Source organism: Camelus dromedarius, chromosome 9 (genome assembly GCF_036321535.1).
Source record: "Camelus dromedarius isolate mCamDro1 chromosome 9, mCamDro1.pat, whole genome shotgun sequence".
Taxonomy (NCBI): Eukaryota; Metazoa; Chordata; class Mammalia; order Artiodactyla; family Camelidae; genus Camelus; species Camelus dromedarius.
This window is the reverse complement of record NC_087444.1, coordinates 35,038,557-35,058,822: the sequence shown is the minus strand read 5'-3', so window position 1 is coordinate 35,058,822 and position 20,266 is coordinate 35,038,557. Positions and strand designations below refer to the sequence as shown.

Here is a 20,266-nt window from a genome sequence, read left to right as displayed (position 1 = left end):
TCCCATAGTTGGATGTTGTGGTAATGCCAAATTGGTACAAAAGTTCTAAATGCTTAGAAATTTCTGTACTTTTCCGGTCTCTAAATGGTAACAGTTTGATCCATGGACCATACTTTGAGTAGCAGTGGATTAAAGGATTATACTGGGAGAATCTGTGCCTTTTTGCTAAGTAGTACGGTTTAGTTCTTGACTCTGCAAGAATTATTAGTTAGGTAATGCCAGATAATCCTTGTTTCTCTGGCTTCCTCCTCCTCATCTCAGAGCAAAAGCCTTATTTCCAAAGAGTCTACTGCTGTCAGGTCTGGCCTGTGAGATGTTCTCACCCTACTGTGTGTATGTATTCCTGTGTAATTATGGATTTTCATTTTTATTACACTCTCTTGAGAGGTCCTCAAGGGCCGAGATTATTGTTTCCATCTTGGTATCCCCAGCACCTGGCATAGTACTTGGCTTATAGGGAGATGGAGTGAGAAGTGTTTGTTGAATGACTGGATAAATGATTTCGTTCTCAGTAGCCCTAAGCCCTAAGTTGTTTTTTTGTTTTTTTTTCTTTTTTAAAGGTTTTTGTTTTGAAAAATGAGGGGGAAAAAACCATAGAAGAAGAAGAAGAGCAGCAAATAAATGCCCATCGAGATTTAACCATTGGTGCTTTTCACACACCTTGTGTGAATTAACCATGTGTAAATGTTTCCAGTATCTGGGGAGCACTGTTTCATACGTAGGTTATTTCCTGCAGTCTTCACAATACTCTGTGTAGTTGCTACTTTTACCCTCATTTTGCAAATGAGGAAACGTCAAGCGCTTTACCCAGGATCACATATACAGACATACACACATGAACATACATCTACCAATATTTGATAATCTTAGGGTATATGCTTAAAAAAATTTTTTTGGGGGGGTAATTATGTTTGTTTATTATTATTATATAAAATTATATAATTATATATAAAAATAATGATTTTATTATTAGTATTTTCAGTGGAGGTACTGGAGATTGAACCCAGGACCTTGTGCATGCTTAGCACGCACTCTACCACTGAGCTTATACCATCCCCCAGGGTATGTGCTTTTAAATTTTGTTTTTTTACTCTACAATATTTTAAGCACACAAATAAGAATAGCGGGTAATGTAAGAAATATCTGTGGGCTCACTGCCCAGCTTAATCAAACTTTGTAGCATTATGTTGCATATGCTATAAACTTCTCCCCTTTTTTAACTCCTTGATGAAGAAAAAACATTACTAATAAAGTTGAAAGTCCCTGTGAATGTGTCCCTGATCCCATTCCCTATAGACAGAGATGCATGGAATTTGGTACATTCATTTAAGCTGCTATGTGGCATTCTGTTGCATGAGTAGATAAAAATTTATTTATGTTAGAATCAAAATTTGTTTATATTTAATGTATATACTACATATCATACAAATGTAAGATAACATATTTTATATTTGTATTTATTTATAATCAACTGTTTGCCATTATACACAATGCTACAATGATGTTTTTTTCTTTGCATGCCTTTTTGTGGCATGGACTTTCTTCTTTATAGGGGGATGAGATCTTCAAATTTTTTTTTTTAAGAAGGTCTTCAATTTTAGTAGATACTATCAAATTGGTTTTTGAGTCAGCGCTCTGATTCACACTCGCATGAGCACGCATAAGCATTCCTGCTAAAACTTAGAATTGTCAGATTTTTTTTTTTTTTTTTCACTTGGCCAATCTGATGGGTGTGAATGGTATCTCTTGATGGTTCTAATTTGAATTTCCTTGATTATCATTGAGATTAAACCTCCTTTTAAATTGTGTGTGTGTGTGTGTGTGTGTGTGTGTGTTTTAACTTGGTTCTTGAATTTCCTTTCTTGTGAATTATCTATTCATATATTTTTGTCCATTTTTCTTTTTGGCTATTTGTCTTTTTAATCTGCAGGATTTCTTAATATAGGCTGGATACTAATCGCCTCTCAATGGTGTGCATTGCAAATATTTTCTCCCAGTCTGTGGCTTGTCTTTTCCCTTTTTTATTGTTGCCTTTTATTGTACAAGAGTTTGGATTTTTAAATAGCCGAATTTGTTAATCTTTTTCGTGTGCCTTTTGTGTGTTGTCTGACGTACTTTCTTACTCTGATGTTGTAAAAATTTTATGCACATACATGAACTCCCCTCCCCCAGCATGCTTTGTTAATTCTGATATGCATGTTATTTCACATTTAACTTCTTTAAAATCAAGGTTTACAAGCATTGGAGTGTTATAGTTTAATTGGCAGCATTTTTTTCTTTCTTGGTGGTATGTTAAAAATGTTACAATTGGTGGCAATTTAACCTTAATGAAAAATAGTATATTTATATAATTTTTAAACAAAATTTTTATTATCATGTGTATGTTATTTTTTCACTTGCTTTTTCCACCCAACATATTGTAAACATCTGAACAATTCAGTATTATCTACAGTGGTATTTTAAATGACTGAATACCCATAACATAATTTATTTTACTGATCCTCCATTTTGGAGCATCTAGATGGTCTCCAGTTATCTGTAACATGCTGCGACTTACTGTGACAGATGCACTTACAGCTAAATCTTTGACACATAATTATTTCCTTGGGTTGTGTCCTCAAAGCAGAGTTGCTGAGTTATAGGGTTTTCACATAGGAAAGATTTTTGGCCAAGTTGCCCTGTGGATACACCTAAAACATTGTAGATCACCTAGACTGCCATTTAAAAAAAAAAAAAAGTTTGAATAGCCCCCCCCAAAAATAATTTGCCCTTTGGAAAGAGTACACCCAGTTTTGCTTCCACCCGCTATTTTTTAAGAGTGACTATTTTACTACATTGCCCAAATTACCTGCAAATTTTTTGGTCTGCAAAAATGTTAATTTTTTTTTTTAAATACACACCATCTCCAGGAGTTGTCTTGCTTGTCATTGCAAATCTATCTTTTTATGTTGCCATCTTCCATTGAAGAGCTCTGGGGACTTTTCCAAGGCAAAGAAAATGGGATGGTTGAAAAACAGGAGAAGAAAAAAACAGACCTTAATTCAGAGTCCTACTAGCTACCACTGTGCCACCCTGTGCTTAAAGGGCAAAAAGTGCTGGTTATTGATAGTTTTAAAAAAGAGGGTTAGTGTGCTTAGATTTAAAGGAAAGCTCAGTATTTCAAGAAGGATTCTTGGGGGAAGGTCTGAGTTTAACACATTTCTTACCCAGTCTACAGAGGACCTACTGAAGCAGTGAAAACACAGTAGGAAATGTGTTTCATTGCACACAGATTTCTGACTCATAAAACAGTCTGACAGTGTCTCTAGAGAGGAAATAAATCTTATGGTTTACCCGGGAAGTGGCCAGAGCTTGGGGAATAGGATTTGATTGAGTCAGTTTATTACAGAAGCATAAAATAAGAAAATACAAATTCCATATAATATTTGCATGAGGAGAGTTGAACTTCTACATGGGCAGCTTTAAGAATACCTGAATACTTTCAGTGTAGTTTTCCGAAGTTTAGTTTTTGTCTAAGTAACCATTAAGGCATCTTTTCTTTGGGGGTGCATAAATGTTCTGGCGTGACTTTGTTTTCTGATGGAGAGAGTATATTTTGAATGAGAGTCAGCTTTACTAATACCCAGTGCTTGTCTTAATAAAATGTATTAGCAAATTATAAATAATACAAGTTAATAATGTTCTAAGAATTTTTGAGTAAATGTTAAGTAACTTCCTGCAAGAAAATATGGTTCATATGAACAGACGGTTTCCTTTCAGATAACATAGGAGAGACATGATTGGATGTCATCCTAATAATGGAATTGAGATTTTTCAGCCTTTAGCTTTTTTTTAATGATTATGACAGTGGATGGGGGATTGGGGCATATGCATGGGAGACATACAACTGAATAAAGAGTAGTTAAAATCTATAGAAGCAAAGAGAACTTAGGTTAAAAAAAAGGTACAGAGATTAATTGAAATTGGAGACTGCTTTTTAAGTACTTTCAAATATAAAGACCCTGTGTAGTCCATGGTCCAACTGAATGTTACGCATCGAAGGCCAAGGAGCAATGTGTTGGGAAGGGACCTGAATCAAGCTTGATGCTTTGAACACTGTTTCTGAGAGCATCAAAGAAAGCTATTCAGTGGGAGAGGATATGACCCACGTGACCAGGATACAGTATCGAGACCCATGGGTAGTTTGATTGAAAAGCCTTTTAATCTCAGCGTGAAGAAGATGCTTATGAGGTTCAGAAACCTAACCCCTGCCAGGGATGTGCTGATGAAAGGTCGCTGCCAGTATTGCTTTCTTGGCATGGGGAGACCAAACCAAGACAGTCAGAAGGCTTAATCTATGTGGGTCAGCAGGTACTGAGGAGAAATGAGAATCGGGAGGCTCTTTTGATTGACGATAGAATTGACCAACTCTGCTGTACAAACGGAGGGGAGGGATTTGTATGAATTCTGAGGAGTCGTGCAGGTAGGGAGGAGTTGAGAGTTCTCTAAGAAAAGCAGCTAGGCCAGGTCACGGATCAGGGAGGACCCACATGGACATTTAATCCAAGCAGGAGTCCAATTTTAAAAGGAAAAATGTAGATACCAAAAAAAAAAAAAAGGTAATGGAAGAAAGGTCTTATTCCTCTGGTAACTCTTTTTCTAGCTAGGCCAATTGAGAAGGTTCATAGAAGGACACTGAGATTTGCCGGACAATGACAGTCCCCGAAAGAGAGCCTTTCATTTCTAGGATCAGCTGGGATCAAAGATCGGTTACACAGGTCTCGTCTAGGCTTGGGAAGAGCTGCCATAACTTGTGAATATAAGCAAAGGGGACTTCACATTGACTTCCTTTCTGGCAGTGTAGGGATACCACTGTGTCCATTAAAGGCATTTCCTTCATGGAATTTTAAGAATTATCCCATCTTCAGATGAAAATATTAGCCAAAGTATAACCAAACCAAAGTTCTCTCCTTGCCTCAAATGAACTATAAAAGAAGTCAAAAGTTGAGACTAATGAGATGAAAGGCATAACAAAACAATTGTTGGAAGAAAGAAAAATGTGTTTTAGGCGCCTTTTCTCTCCAGTTGCAACAACAAATATTTTGTCTTTATTCAAGGGGCAGCCCCACCCACGGATTATGGATGGTTTTCCCAAATAGCGACTGCAAAATGAGCAAACTTGTTTTATTGGTGCTTTTGTGCCATGAAATTGCCAAGGACAGGAAGGATATAGTGAACTTCTTAGGAAATGCTGAGGAATTCTCAGCTCCTTAAGTCTTATTAGGAGCAAATGTTATGAAAGAGTGGTTTGCTACCCTTGCCTTGAGGAGCTTCCACATTTCAGTACCTACCCTTAAGCCAAGTATCTTTCTCAAGACTTTTTCTTATTTCCAAATTCAGATGAAGAAAGAGGGTATTGGATTTGCTGCTGGATTAGCCAGCAGACAGGAGGAATTTAGAGAGCTGGTGTGAAGTCACAGTATGTTAGCCAGACTTTTTTTGGCTGAAAAGTCCCCACCAGAGCCCCACAGATGGGATACCAGGCACTGAGCTGGCAATATTTGTTATTGTTTTGTCTTTAATTCAGAATGGTATTAAGAGAGAGATCTTTAACTTTACTCTGTGTGTATTTTCATCTGGTCAGTTTTGCGTGAAGATTCTGCCCTCTTAATAAAAGACTGAATGAAGTGCAAGGATCTTCCTTTTGTATTGTGTGGAACCAGGGCACCTGGGAAAGTCACCAGTATCCACTTCAACCAGAACCTTGAGCGGGAATTCCCGGGAGGAAAGATGTTGTCAAGCACATTTTAATGGTGTTTGTAGCACTTGGATCCTCAACCCAATAGTTGATGCATTTTGAGAAGTGGGGGTGTGGAACTGCCAGACCTCACAGTTCCCAGGGCTAAGCCTCCAAGTGAGGCAAAATATGAACCCTCTTCCCATGGTTGTATCTGAGTAGAGGGTCATGATTAAAACGGAGCCTAGAAATTAACAAGGTGAACTCATGATAATTCCTCCGCAGTCGTCTTGATCCTGCAGGGCCCCCTATCTAGACTCTTTGCTAGGGAAAGCTGTTTACATGGAGGTGGCATCGGAAAGGCACCTCACACCTAGTCCGCTGCACAGTGGTTCCTTATAAGTTCCAGTTGACCTTCCTGTTACTCCTTTCAGCATGACATGGTAAAACTCATGGTCTAGAGAGTCAGAGCTGAGTTGGAATGCCACATAAGTTACATAGCTTCTCTGAGCCTCAGTGCCCTCATGTCCCACCTTAAAGGATGGAGGCAGGGACTGATTTAGGTAAAACATGAGACTGTAGCTCATTGTGGATGCTCAGTGGGCGATGGTTACCTGCTTCTTGTCTTTGCCTTAAAAAACCTCATGTATATCTGTATCTGAATTAGCCTTGGAGGGGCTCACCGGTGCAATCTGCTGATCAGACCTGTGAAGTGGTATTGAATAAAGCTGATGCCTGTCGGAGTAGACACACCAGGCTTGGTAATAGGAGCTAGGACATTTCTTTTGGTATAGCGTTAACTCTGCTGTAACATGTGTGTTCCCAGAAATCACCATGATATCCCAAATTATGCGATAAAAACCACAGGGCTTACTGGAAAAAAATGGGTTGGGGCATAACATTCAAAAATTTGTTAGTGACACACACAAAAATAGGAACCTAACAACAATGGTTGCACAGTTTTACACATGTTAAATAGTTGAGATCATAACACCACAATAAATATTATGTGTTTCCATGAGAAGACCTGAAGTTTGCTTGTCAAGCAGGTGTCAGAAGGGTTGGAGCTTGTGGGTGTTGTCGTGAAGTAGTACAAGGAGGGTTTTCTGGAATCAGACGGGGGTTGTAATACCTGATGTGGATGCATATGGTATATGACACACAGTAAAGTGAGGCAGTTGGTAGACGTGTGTGGTTTTGTGTATTCCTGCATGACTGGGTTCAGCCGGGGGAAGCCTTCTGTGTTCATCTAGTGTTTTGCAAAGGCAAAATCATACATAAACAAACACCCAATTCACACTATGCTCACATTGCTCTCTTACGTATCAATCGCATTGGAATAGATTTATGTTTCTAAACAAGCATTTCAGCAGAACTGATTGTACTAGCTTCCTGGAAAAGGTCACCTTCCTCTAGGCAGTACCCAAAAGTAGAAGTAAATAAACTCAAAGTAAAACATAAAAGGTCACAGAACCATTAACATCCTTTATAAAATGGTGATCATTTTATAAAGTCCATAGGTGAGCTTTAGGCGAGGTCTGTGGATCCCAGAAATTGTGCACACGTTTTTGTTGGTAAATATGTTTTGGAAGGAAAGAACCTTCAGCTCTTATCACATCCCTAAAGGGATCTTTGATCCTGAAATGTCCAAGAAACACTGATTCAGAAAAATCCGCAGAATGTAGATTCACATAGATCGTTTATGGGAATTTACTGCAATCTCTGGGCTGCCTAGTACACTGAGTCCGTAAAGAGGAGCTGTTTTAGTTTTCTGAAGAAGCAGCTGTGGTTGCCACCGTCAGTGACAGTGTGGAGCTGGTCTTCCCTGAGGGTTGGTCGTGCATGTGGTCTTGGACATTTCCTGTCAGATTAGCCACATCACTAGTGAAGGACTCCTTTGAGCAAGGGCGTAGGCCTTTCTATTCTATTGTGTGTCTCACGCTTCCCTTGACTTGATTTTGCAGATGGGAGCAGCGAGAACTCCCCAACGGGCGTGTCTATTATGTGGACCACAATACCAAGACCACCACCTGGGAGCGGCCTCTTCCTCCAGGGTAAGGCTTGGCCCAATGAGACCTGAGGCTCTAAAACTGACACCAGGAGCCCCCCATCGGCTTCTCTGCCACTGGCTGCCATGGCCATCTCTCTATTTTCCCCCCACTCTCTTCCTTTCTCTCTCCCTCCTCCCACAGTCATCCCCTTCTACATCTTTCCCCTCTTTTTCTACTTTCCCTTCTCCCCACATGCACTGTATTGGCCATGGGCTTTATTAAGTGGTATTCACAGCCTGCATGGCTGTTGGGTTCTGGAGGAGGAGGGCTGGGGAGGCCTCCTGGGTCACTGGTGTCTCAGTGGCCTCAGTCATTTCACCTACAGAGATCTCCTGTAGGGCCTGGTTTTCAGTCTCTTTCTGCAGAGGTAGCAAAGGACATTTCTCCTGGGTCACTTAATTGCTTTTCCTACTCACTTACCTTAGTTCTGCTCTCATTTCTTATGACATGCTAGGATGTTTAGAGCATCTCTATGGAGAAACAGAGCATGAGGAAGCCAAGATAGAAAGGGTGTTGATGCATTTCAAAGCGCCTGGTGTCCAACCAGCCCCTGAAGATAGCATACTCCTCGTTCAGCTGGGCTTTGTGAGAGTGCAACTAAGTTCTCCAAAACCAGAGGATGAGTAAGGCTTCCAAGTGAGGGAAGACTGTCCAAGTTCAAGGAGAAGGGGTTTGGTTCCCTGTCTGCCAGGGACAGAAAGTTCTTTCCACATGTGTCTCCCAGTCCTGAGAGCTTTCAAAAGGGAATGTATTCAGCTCTCAGGAAAGAATCACCCACCTCCCACGTAAAGCAGCCATGAAGGCTCCTGCAGAAAATAGGAACACTTACTTCCCCGTCCTGAGCCCGTGGTGGGAGAGGATGTTGGAGGTGGGGCGTCGCGGGAGAACTCCTGTGCTCTGTGTGTTCACCGTCAGACATGTGCCAGGCAAATACCACCTCACCTTCCGATCCTACCAGTTTCCATGGACGGGCTGCTTTTAGTTTCAGTTTTCCAGCTGAATACTTGTGTTTTCCTTTCCTTCCCTTACCGTTCTGGAACTCAGACTCATAATCCGTCGTCATGAGCTCTCACTCTGTTTTCTCCTTTGACTTTAAGTCCAGAGAACTTAACAGAGTTAAACATTGACTCCTTAGAAAAAAAATTAAACATTTTTTAATATATGGAAATTATAGAAGTTTTCATATTGCCATTTTCAAATATGTGCAAAGTAGAGAGACTGCTCCCACACTCAACGCTTAGCTTCAATAATTACCAACTCATGGCCACTCTTGTGTCATGTGTACCAGGAGTTGGCAAACTGTGGGCCTCTGGACAAAATCCAGCCCTCCACCTGCTTTTGTAAATAAAGTTTTATTGGAACACAGCCACTCTTATTTGTTTACTTGTTGTCCGTAGCCGCTGGTGTGCTCACTGACAGAGCTGAGTAATTGTGACAGCGACTATAGCCTGCAAAGCCTAAAATATTTACCTTGTGGCCCTTTGTAGAAGAAGTTTGCCAACTCCTGCTCTGTAATCCTCGCTCACCCCTCCCCGACCCCATCCCAGATTATTTTGAAACAAAAAACCCAGACATCGTATCATTTTATCCATATTTCAGTATATTTCTAAAAAGTGTTCTCTTATTAAAAGTACACCTACTATATTTGTTAACAGTATTTACCTACCACCATCAAATACCCAGTCAGTAGTCAGATTTCTCCAGCTGCCTCACAAAATTAATCACTGACTTTTAACTGGATGTGTTGCAAACTTGTACTTTGTGTATTTACAGCACATGTATTTAAAAGCAGTGATAACTCTGTTAAGCTTGCTGGTTTCTTGCCTCTTAACCTCTCTGGTCTATAAGTTATGTAGGCCTTGACCTGTTGAACATTTGGATGGAATCTAATTGAAGATATGTAATGGTGTCTTCTATGATAGGCTGAGGATTTACTCTTCTTCAAGTATTGAGGTGGGATACGATCCAGTTTCCTTATTTCCAGGCTAGTTTTAATGTTGTATTGGGAGGTGGCTCAGTGCTATTAGTTCTTCCTGAGTTTCAAGCCCAGACCCTTGAGCCTCTGGCTCTTAGTTCTGCTGTGTAGTAGGGAACCCAGAGAGAACAGAGTGATCAAGCTTGCATCCCTAACTAATGAGAGAAGTTCCGCCCCAGGGAAGTATTTCCATGGGGAGAGCAATCTTGAAACTACAGATGGAGCCATTGTCTCAGCAGACCTAGTCATCCCAGAGCAAGGCTGAGTCAGAGGATTTACTTGGTCATGGCCACATGCTTCTGTCCCACCCATGGGACACTTGGATGAAGACCAGTCATTTCATCCAGGAGCAAGAAGCATTGGACCTGGTAGTTAAGGATGAATGTGGTCATTTGCTGTGTAGTCACTCTTAGGTGGTTCTCAGACCAGGGGTGAGCAGGGACAGTGATCACCGTAGAGCATGGTATTGAGGAAGCCTCACAGAGGGATCAGACTTGGTCTTTGGGAAAGGGTGGAGGTGGACTTCAGTAAGAAGGGGAAGGGGGTCCAGGTCAGAAGGACAGTGTGAATGTAAAAGATGTGCTTAGGGAATGATGCATGGAGCGGTTTTGCTGGAGTAGAAGGTTTGTGTGAAACAGAGATGCTCAGGGTGTGTACAGCAAGGCCCTTGGTGCAGAAGCCCAGAGCATGAAAGGGCCGACTGGGCCTCCACTGCTCTTTTTATGGATTGTGATTTTGCATAATATTTCACCTGAAGTCAAGGGTGTGATGCTGCTGCTTAGAGGTTTGAAATTCACCAGTGCAGAGGACTTCTAGTTAGACATAGGGATTGAACGTGTGTTTATTTCCATTCTTTCCTGAAAAGCCACTAAAATGGCAATAAAGATTATAAAAAAGTAAAATGATGAAGGAATGGAAGAGGAGGAAAAGCATATGGGAGATTGCAATCAAAATTTAGTTGCTGACAGATAAATGGCAGAGCTGAGAAAGCTGAAACCCAAACTTACAGTGTGGGGTTTCTACCAGGAAGGCAGCCAGTTTGCACCATGGAGCCCTGGAAAGCCTCAGTGATCAGAGACATATGGGATACGTGTGCACGCGCCCACGTAATGAGATTAAAAACCTGAAGTTAAGTTTAAAATTTGTGCAGGGAGCAGTTAGATTCCTAGGCTGCCAACCATCACTCCCAACCCTCTGCCACACACATGCATGTACACACACATGTGGCCATGTGACTCCTGCTAGTGTGAGAAGTTACTGGGAGAGCAGAACCAGCTTGGAGAACACAGCCAGAGCTGAAGGCAGGCATGGACTTAGAGAAAAGGGATTAAGTGAGGTTGCTGTCCCTAGGATAAAGATTGGAAAGTTTGTTTGTTTGTTTGTTTGTTTGTTTTGTTTTCACTGGGGAAAGTGACCAGTCTAGGAGAAGAAAACTACAGATTGAGATATTGGGGGATCTTCTTGTGAAACAGCTGAGTGAAGCTGCGAGTCAGCCTGCCCCCTCCTGCGTACCTGGAGCCTCCAGTCAGTGTTTTACTGACTCACTTTTAAATGTCAGTGAACAGCCAAGGCCCAGCAGACAGAGAGAAAGGGGACTTGGTGAGAATGTGGGGAACTGAAGAAACTTCAAAAAGTAAAGCCAAAATTATAATTCCTATCCTCAAAGATTTGGGAGAAAATATGGCATCTTGGCAAGAAGAACAGGAAACTATGAAAGGAACCGTGCAGAAAAGAAGAAGAGCTTTTAGAAATTAATATATATGACAGCAGAAATAAAAGGATGAAATGGAAAGATTAAAAGATAAAGTTGGAGGTAAGAAAATTGGAGGTTGAATCCGGGGAGATCCCACATCTAAAGAGTAGTTCTGGCAAGAAAGAAGAGAGAAATAGAGGATAAGAAAGAAAGAATTAAAGAAAGAATTAAAAAATTGCCAGAACTGAAGGATAAAATATCCAAATTCAAAGGGACTACCAAATTCCCAACCCAGGGAATGAAAAAAGACCCATCCCAAGGCACATCCTAATGGAATTTTGGAACACCGAGAGAACACTTCAGAAGCTTCCAGAGGGGAAAATGGGGTCAGGAATTGAGAACGCCATCCTTCTTCTCAATAGCAGCTATGGAGCAGTACCCTCAAAATTCTGATGGAAAATTATTTCCCATCCAAAAATCAACTTTTACTCCTTTTATTTTTTAAATTTTTATTTATTTGTTTGTTTATTTTTTAATGGAAGACCTGGGGATTGAACCCAGGACCTTGTGCATGCCAAGCATGCACCGAACTCTACCACTGAGCTATACCCTCCCCCCAACTGTTACTAATTCAGTTGAACCTCAAGTCCATGAAGGTTGAAATAAAGGCATCTTCAGACATGCAGGGTTTCAAAAAATTACCTTTGATGCATTCTTTCTCAGAAACTATTAGATGATTTATTCCACCAGACAAGAGGAAATCAAGAAAGAAGTCCTGAGATGTAGGACACAGGGGACTCAATTCAGGGGCCAAAGATGTTCCCAAGAGGAAGGTGAGGGAAGATGATTCAGGACTATAAGGTTGAGCAGGCCTAGAGGACAGCTGTCTAAGCTGGACAGAGGGTGCCTAGAGAGATGTGGCTAAGAGTTAAGGGACACTGAGGGGCCATCTGTCCTGTCAGGATCTGGGGGTGAATTAGTGACAGAGCCTTGAAAACCAAGCAGAATAAAACATGCAGTTCTTAACTCTAGAAAGTCATATTTGTTAGAGAGTGAAAGTTCTCTAGACTCGAAGTTCTCAAAGTCCTTACCTCTACAAAGTCATAATCCAAATTCTGAATATTGATTTAATGACAACTTTCTAAATTGGGAGGATGGAGGGGAGGGGGCACTGTGTGTTTTAGGGGTTGGAGTACAATGACTAAATTCTCAGCTTTGATAGTGGAAAATCTGTAAATAATATCTAATATGGCAGAAGTCAAGAAAGTGTGGAATGAGCGTTTATTTAGAAGCATGGCTGTCGATAGAAGAAGTAGTCGAGAGTTGAAAGTAGTCGCTTCCCCTGAGGAGCAGGAGTCAGCAGTGGGGAAAGGTTGGGTAAGAGACACTGGTTTTCCTTGTTTCCCCTGTGGTACTATTTGTGTTTCAAACTACAGATACATGATTCCTTTGCTAACCGATGAAAATAAATAAAAATCTCTAGTTGAGAGAATTTATGAGAAAGGTCGGAAGGTTCCAGATTATTGTGCACCTTGAACATTGATTCAGGGTTTTGATGTGAGGGCAGTGGGGAGTGAATTGAAGTTTTTGAGCAGGAGCATGCCATCAGGGTTCAGTCGGCTAGGGTTACCCTGATGGTAGTTTATCAGCAGGATTGGATAGGGAGATTAGTTTAGGGATAGTTGGACATAGAAATGGAAAGTCAAGGGCAAGGAGACAAAACAAAAACAAGCCCTTGGGCTGAATGGCTTACTGACATCTTGAATGATGGTGTGGTTTTGTCCCTGCAAAAGGAACCGATGGGAGGAAGACTGGGAAAGTCTCAGGTTTGGGGCGAGAGTGGTGGCATTTAGTTGAACCCCAAGTGATAGCAGGTCACGAAGGCTGGACAGTCAGTTCAGCAGGCGGAATCCAGACACAACCTGGGAACTGGCCATGGGGCTGGTAGCCGCTTGAGGAGAAGCCATTTTTAGGAGACTGTCAGTTTGAAAGAATCTTTGAAGAGATAGCCAGAAAAGTCAGCTAGGAGGCTAACCCTGAAAATTGAGGAAACTATCAGACCAAAGCATGATAGTCACAGGAATAAGATCGGAATTCAGAGAAGATATGAGAAGGGAGTTAAGGAACAAGTGCTCCAGCACTTTGGAGTCATACAGTGTAATCCATATTGGGTTCCCTTTGCATTGGGTTAATCCTGTTTTCTTCAGTGGTATCTCTTGTCTTTTTTACACTCCTTTTATCCCCATCCCCATTTCAAGCTTACAATGGAAAATTCAGGCCTATACCAAATTTGAGACAATGCTACAGTGAATCCTTTGTAACCATTGCCTAGTACTAACAGTTAATAACATTTTGTTTCATCTGACCTCACACTTTTCAGGGGAGGGGATGATGAATTTTAAAGCAAACCTTAGTCATCATACCCTTTGATCCATAAATACATCACATACATCTCTAACAGGTGAGTTTTTTTTTTTTTAAATAACCAAAATACCATCATCCAACTCAACACAATTAACAGTATTTCTTTTTACTTCATGTCATAGACAGTCTGTGTTCCATTTTCCCCAATTGTCTTAAAAACCGTTTCCACACTTGATATTTTTTGAATCAGATCCAAACTCAAGATCAACACATAGCTTTTGGCTGGTATATCTCATAAATCTCTGTCTCTTATAATCTGTAAGTTCCCCTACCCTTTCTTGTTTATTTTCTGGGTATTTGTTGAAGATCCTGGGCATCTGTCTTACAGAATTTCTCATATTCTGAATGTGACTGATTGTGACTCGTGTTGTATGCATGCTCCTTTATTTCTTATCTTTCATGGTAAACTGGTCATTAGATATGGAGGCTTAATTAGATTTAAATTCACTTGTAAAAACTGAAATGTAATTTACATACAGTGAGATAGATCTCAGGTGTACAGTTCACTGAGTTTTGACAAATGCATACACTCATGTAACCCACACTCCATCAAAATGTGAAACATTTCCGTCACCCCGCATAGTTCCCTTTCTTGCTTTCTTTTCATCACTTCTTCCCCGTGTGTTTGGAAATCAAGTTACACCTTGTACCAAGCACAGCTGAGAATTTTCGCTCTCTGTTTTAGCCCTGCCTTGCCCGTGGATATTTTAGGACCAACTTTGGAGAGACTGCTTCCTCACTAAAGATAATGTGGAGAGTCCTGCTGTTGTTTGCACTGAGTCTTCTCATCATGACCGTGCAGTGTATTTTCACTGGCACCTTATATCAGGACAATTTCAGTTGCAAGTAACAAAAACTGGGATCCAAATTGGCCTGAATAATGAAGAGAATTCATTGGCCTCATGTAACTGAAAATTCTACGTGTGGATCCTAGTTTCATGATCTAGTGGCTCAACAGCATCACCAAAGGGACTGGCTTTTCCCCCATTTTTCTGCTCTGCCATCTCTTGGGTCAACTTCATCTTGTGTTTGGGTCCAAGATGGCAGCCCATGGCTCACAGAACTGTATGCTTTCTCAGTCATACCCGGCAAGGAAGAGATATTTTCTCTAGAATTCCTAGCAAAATTTATGAGAGTCACCCTGACTGGCTCAGCATAGGTCACATGCCCACTCCTGGTCCAGTCAACAGTTCCTCTCCAGTGTTGGAAGTAGAGTCAGCTTCCCTAGAACCACTTGGATCTCTGAAATGGAAATCAGGAGCTGCTGGTAGCAAGGGATTGGTTGCTGCGAGGGCAACCACAGATGTCTGCTATAATCATCCAAGCCCCAGAAGCCTCTGTGACTGGGGCCTGCCTGGCTGTGCCTCCCTGGAGCAGCCAAGCGCCTGTGCCAGAAGCCACACCAAACCCTTCTTCGAGGTCCTCCTTGCCAGCCATTCTGAGATTTCTCTAGAATTTGAGGGTACGGGTGAGATGGGCACAGTGTTCATTCTGAACTTAATGTTTTCAGCTGGGAGAAACGCACAGACCCCCGAGGCAGGTTCTACTATGTGGATCACAACACCCGGACCACCACCTGGCAGCGCCCCACTGCCGAGTACGTGCGGAACTATGAGCAGTGGCAGTCGCAGCGGAACCAGCTCCAGGGCGCCATGCAGCACTTCAGCCAAAGATTCCTCTACCAGGTGAGAGGCCAGGGGCTTGCCACGAGGGCAGGGAGCCTCTGGGCATGGCAGAATGTGCAGCCTCACACATTCTCCATCGACCTGTTTGGTGAGAAGGGAAAACAGCTGGACACGTCGGTGCTCTGACCCTAGAGATTTTACTCATCACGGTGAAATTCCTCAGATTCCAGTGTTTCTGACTTTGGATGTCCAGCTTCTGTGTTTATGGACTCAGTATGTATGGACTGTATAGACTCAGTCTGAAACTGAATTCCCCATCTTTCTTCCAGGTCTGGATTTCTCATCTGGTCCCCCCATCCAAGTCCATTTACCCCGACTTGAGACCTGAAGGTCGCTGTGACCTCTCCCATACCTTGCCTTTTCAAATCAAAGCAGTCACCCAAATCCTTCTTTCCATTGCTACTGCTGTTTTTCTTCAGATCTTTATTATCTGACAAATTCTCAAGGATGGAGGGACCTTTAAATTTCATCTGGTTCTGAAGTGGGCAGTCTGTGGCCTTTGGGTCAAATCGGTCCCCATCTGGTTTTGTAAATAAAGTTTTATTGGCACCCAGCACACCCAGTCGTGTTGATGTTGACTGTGGCCGTTTTCATGCTACAGAGTTGAGCAGTCACAGCAGAGACTGGGTAGCCCACAGAGCCTAAAATATTTCATGTGGCTCTTTACAGAAAAAGTTTATCGACCCCTTGGCCTAAATCAACCTCCTTCTATCTGATTACTGATTTTCTTTCTCCCTCCCAAGTGAACGGTCAGGCCAGCCTCGAAATTGTTCTCTCTGGTGGCGTTCTCTCTCCTCCAGCCTGTCCTGCCTGGTCTTAGCAGAGCAATCTTCAAATCTTACAGTCATTTTGTCATTAAAAAAAAAAAATCACTGTCGAGGGGTTAAGGAAGTGGGGGGAGGGCTTTAGTCTACATTGATCACCGACTCAAAACCTTCTGTGGCCATTACCTACAGAATAACATTTAAACTTTCTAGTCCAGGATTCAGAGTGCTGTGGTCCCAGATTAACCGTCTAATGGTCTCCCATTCTGTATCCCTTTAGGAACCGTCCTTCCTGGGTCTCCATTTCACTAGAGCCTCTACTAGCGACCTGGTGCTTGGTAGGGAGCCCAGCCACACAACCTCTTTGGCAAAGAGAGTTGGGGTTCCCAGATTTGGTTGCATTTTCTTACAGCCCCTTGAACATGAAGCTTAGGATCTGCAGTAGAATCTGCACAGGATGTGGTGCATTAGAGGCTGGGAACTTTTTGAGCTGGTCCACGACATTACCACATTTAACCCACATTGTTTCTACTTGAAGTGGACCTTAACCCCACGACCCATTTCTAAATGCTCAGAAAACCTGTAATTCCATTTAATTAAGTAGCCTTCATCATCAGCTTTGCCATTATTTCCAGCTCTTACCCTGCGCACCCAAAGCAGCAACTACCCCTCAAACGCAAGACATGGTAGCATTGCCCTGGCTGGCTTGTTTCTTCCTCTGTCTGTGGGGGCTGACTGCCCATGATATAGTGAGGAAACTGATGAGGACCCCGGTTTCCTTAGTGTAGATGAGCAGAAAGCCCGGTGTTTGTCATGTTAAGTTGCCTCCAGGGTCAACGATGATGCCTGTTTACAACCCGTGCCCAGGGGTCCACCTGGTGCAACACTGCAGAGTTCTTGTGCCAGGCCTCCCACTCCACAGCCCCTATCACACATGCCGGCCATCTGGTCTGGCATGTTTCAAAATGGGATGGGGGCTGGTCATTCTCTGCATTTCAGAAATTGTTCCCCTTAAGCTGGGCTCCAAAGACTTTCCCTGCCATTTTCTTGGGTGGCCATGGCTACAAAACTGGCAAGGTCTGGGCATCTTTGTCCTTCAACCTAGAGACAGGGGTGTACTTTAGAAGTCTCACATGGTTTTGTCTCCCTGCTTACCCAGCTTCTCAAATCAAAAAAGAAAAATCCATTGAAGGACTCTTTTTCTTACCCTACCATACACCGTGTGGGTCCTGTCGGTTGACTGAGATGTTTGGTGTGTGAAAGGGAAGATTCTGGAGCGCATATCTGCTCAATCTTTTGGAGCTTCATTCCTCTCGCCTGCCTCTGTCATTTTAGCAACTTTATTCCAGGCCTGCAGAGGTGGAGCTTTGACTTGAAGTGTCCCCAAAAAGTAAAAATTCTGTGCTTAAAAAAAAAAAGCATTCTGAGTCCTCTCACATGGTTTTCTCAGCGTAGCTGGGGATGCAGGAGGGCTCTGGATGGAGGTGATGGTTCCCTTCCTTTCCTCCGTGAAACAAAACTCATATTGAAAAACCTAGTAGGAATCTTTTTTGGGTCAGCTTTCAATGTCTCTGTGCTGATTTCCCTCCCCTCTGGATTTGGTTTGCCCCTCTTGTTTGCTGTGGTGCCATGTCCTGGTTACAAGTAAGAAGAGTCGCTTTCATAGAGTTATTTTGGGGTTTGGCCTTGGCCCAGGATTTGACTCAGAAGACTTGAGAGCTGATACTATACCAGTGGCTTCCCCTCCTCCTCCTCCTCCTGCTGCTGCTGCTGCTGCTGCTGGGCTGAAACCGGACCTTGTTCTTCTTTGCTGCCCTGCAGAGAGCACGAAATACAGTGCAACACGGGAAATTACGGGAATCCCAGATGGCAGTCTCCTGTAGTTCCTTCCTGCCGTCTGCCTCAACGCACACCTTTTTCGGTCTCTCTGTTATTGTCCCCTTATTTCTGACACACTTCCCTCCCCTGATGCCCCAGCGTGCCTTTGTTACTTGTGATCATCATACACATACTTGTGTTTCATCCTTGTGGTTCTGCTTTGCCCTCTGTTTCTGGGTCCTCCTGCGGTCCACTGACCATGCGCGGCCCGGTCCTGCACATCTTATATTTAGATGGGACCCTGGACATAGCCTTCTACTGTTTCTGTGGCACCTCGTCCTCCACTCCTGCCTTGGTCCTCCCCCAATATCTAAAGGAATAGCCGGTGTTGGCGGGACAGAAGCAGATCATTCACTGGCTCCTAACGTGCAAATGCCAAAGTGCTTTATCCAGCAACAGACAAGGTGTTTCTTACTCTGCAGAGAGCCCCTTGGATCACATTCTGAAGCACCTGGGTTTTGTTCTGCACCCACTGGGTGCACCCTTAAAAAAAAAAAAAAAAGGAGCCTGCCTTCTACACTGTAACCTCTATGCCCTTCCCAGAGTGTTTTCTTGTCCTCAGCTGTGTTTGCTAGACATTCTTTATTTGTGAGTTTGTACCTTAAAATATTACAGGACTTAATGCTTTGTCCCTAAGGGACTTGAACTCAACGTGAGCCCTCTGGCTGGTGGCCTGCGCCCCAGTTCTCCCAAACCAGGGATGGTTACCAGAAAAATTATTCAACAGCGTTCCTTTCTCTTCCTGGTAATAAAGAAAACTGTCTTGTCCCTGAGACTCACTTGCACATCCCAGGATCTCTCTTCTAACCACAGTCTCCACCCCCACCCTTGCCCCTTTCTCTGTGCTTTTCCAGCCGTGCTCTTGGTGACACTGAGGATCTTGCATCTCAGGGGAAGATGTGCTGGGAGAGGAGGGATAGTTGGCTCATTGGAGATGGGGGGTTTGGGGGTTTTGGTTTTTCTGGCCATGATGCATAACTGTAATTTTTTGTATCTCCTTGGCTTCTGTTTGCTTCTTTAAAAAATTTTTCAAGTTGGACTATATACATTGGGGAAGAAGTATCCAAAATAATCAAGTGTTTTGCTTTAACTGTAAGAGGGAAAATTGTGATGAGCGTCAGCTTCTGCTGACTCCATTTCATGTGTTGTTTGAGTTTATCCATTTCTGGTCTTTCTCCCATCCTCTCTGCCTCCTCTTCTCTCCCCCTCTTACAGGTTTGGGGAGGAGGTGATTGGATAGGATGAGAAAGAGAGGAGACCGACGAAATTGTTTTTAAAAAAACCACCTTAACGAAAGAGAGCCGACATTGTGTGAACTTTCTGACATTAAAAAAAGGCAAGGGTTCAGAAAGGAGCTGAGAAACATTTTTTATTTCTAGTTCAGTGCAGGTCACGGAGGCGGTCAGGAAAGACTTTTTTGGTGTGTTGATTTGTAGAATTAAGCAGGAGATGGCTTAAACCCACTGAAGCCCAGTTGGTACCAGTTGGGAGCTAATTTCCTATCCTAGTTCCTGAATGCTTTGCAGATTACCCACTTACTCTGGGAAAAAAAAAAAAGACCCAAATCAGCAAACAATTTTATACCAAATGCTGTTTCTTTTGATTTCTTAAAATGACCTTTTCTGTAGTCCCTCCCTTTTGCAAGGACATTGCTCCAGCTCAGCACTTCCCCGCTGCCTTCTCCTCTTTGGCCTCCTTATCTGAAGTGCTTGCACATTTCACAAGGTAGTTCTTTTCCTTCTGTTGCCGAACGCTTTTATCCCTACTGTTTTTATGTATTAACTACAAAACAAAGTTGCAGGAGCTTGGATTTTATGAGATACTGACCCCCCTGCCCCCTCCACAGACACCAAAATAACCTCTGTAAATTTGGGAGATTTTTTTCAGTAACCAGCAGACAAATCTGAATTGTGGTGGAGGTTGTAAGCCCACCCTTGAGGTTGAGGGCAACGTGCCCTAAGTCTAGGACAGCCCAGCTTGCCGCACATTCGAGCAGTTGCATTCTGCCTGGCTGGGAGGCCCTTTGCTGAAAGGGGGCTCCATCCCATCAAGGAACCTATGGTTTCAAGACTTAAACGTC

The 20,266-nt window shown here is 42.8% G+C and overlaps 1 protein-coding gene across 4 annotated transcripts in view; it reads left to right on the top strand.

The window, feature by feature from the left end:
- WWP2 (WW domain containing E3 ubiquitin protein ligase 2) overlaps window positions 1–20,266 on the top strand; it is a 118,191-nt gene that overhangs the window by 82,710 nt on the left and 15,215 nt on the right. For 3 of the 4 annotated variants that reach the window (XM_031458167.2, XM_064489016.1, XM_010979208.3), the window contains 2 exons: window positions 7,681–7,770; window positions 15,370–15,544. In XM_031458167.2, the coding sequence (XP_031314027.1) occupies window positions 7,681–7,770; window positions 15,370–15,544 (265 nt within the window). Of the gene's footprint in view, window positions 1–7,680; window positions 7,771–15,369; window positions 15,545–20,266 lie in introns of those variants that run through there. The other variant, XM_031458168.2, reaches the window with a different exon arrangement.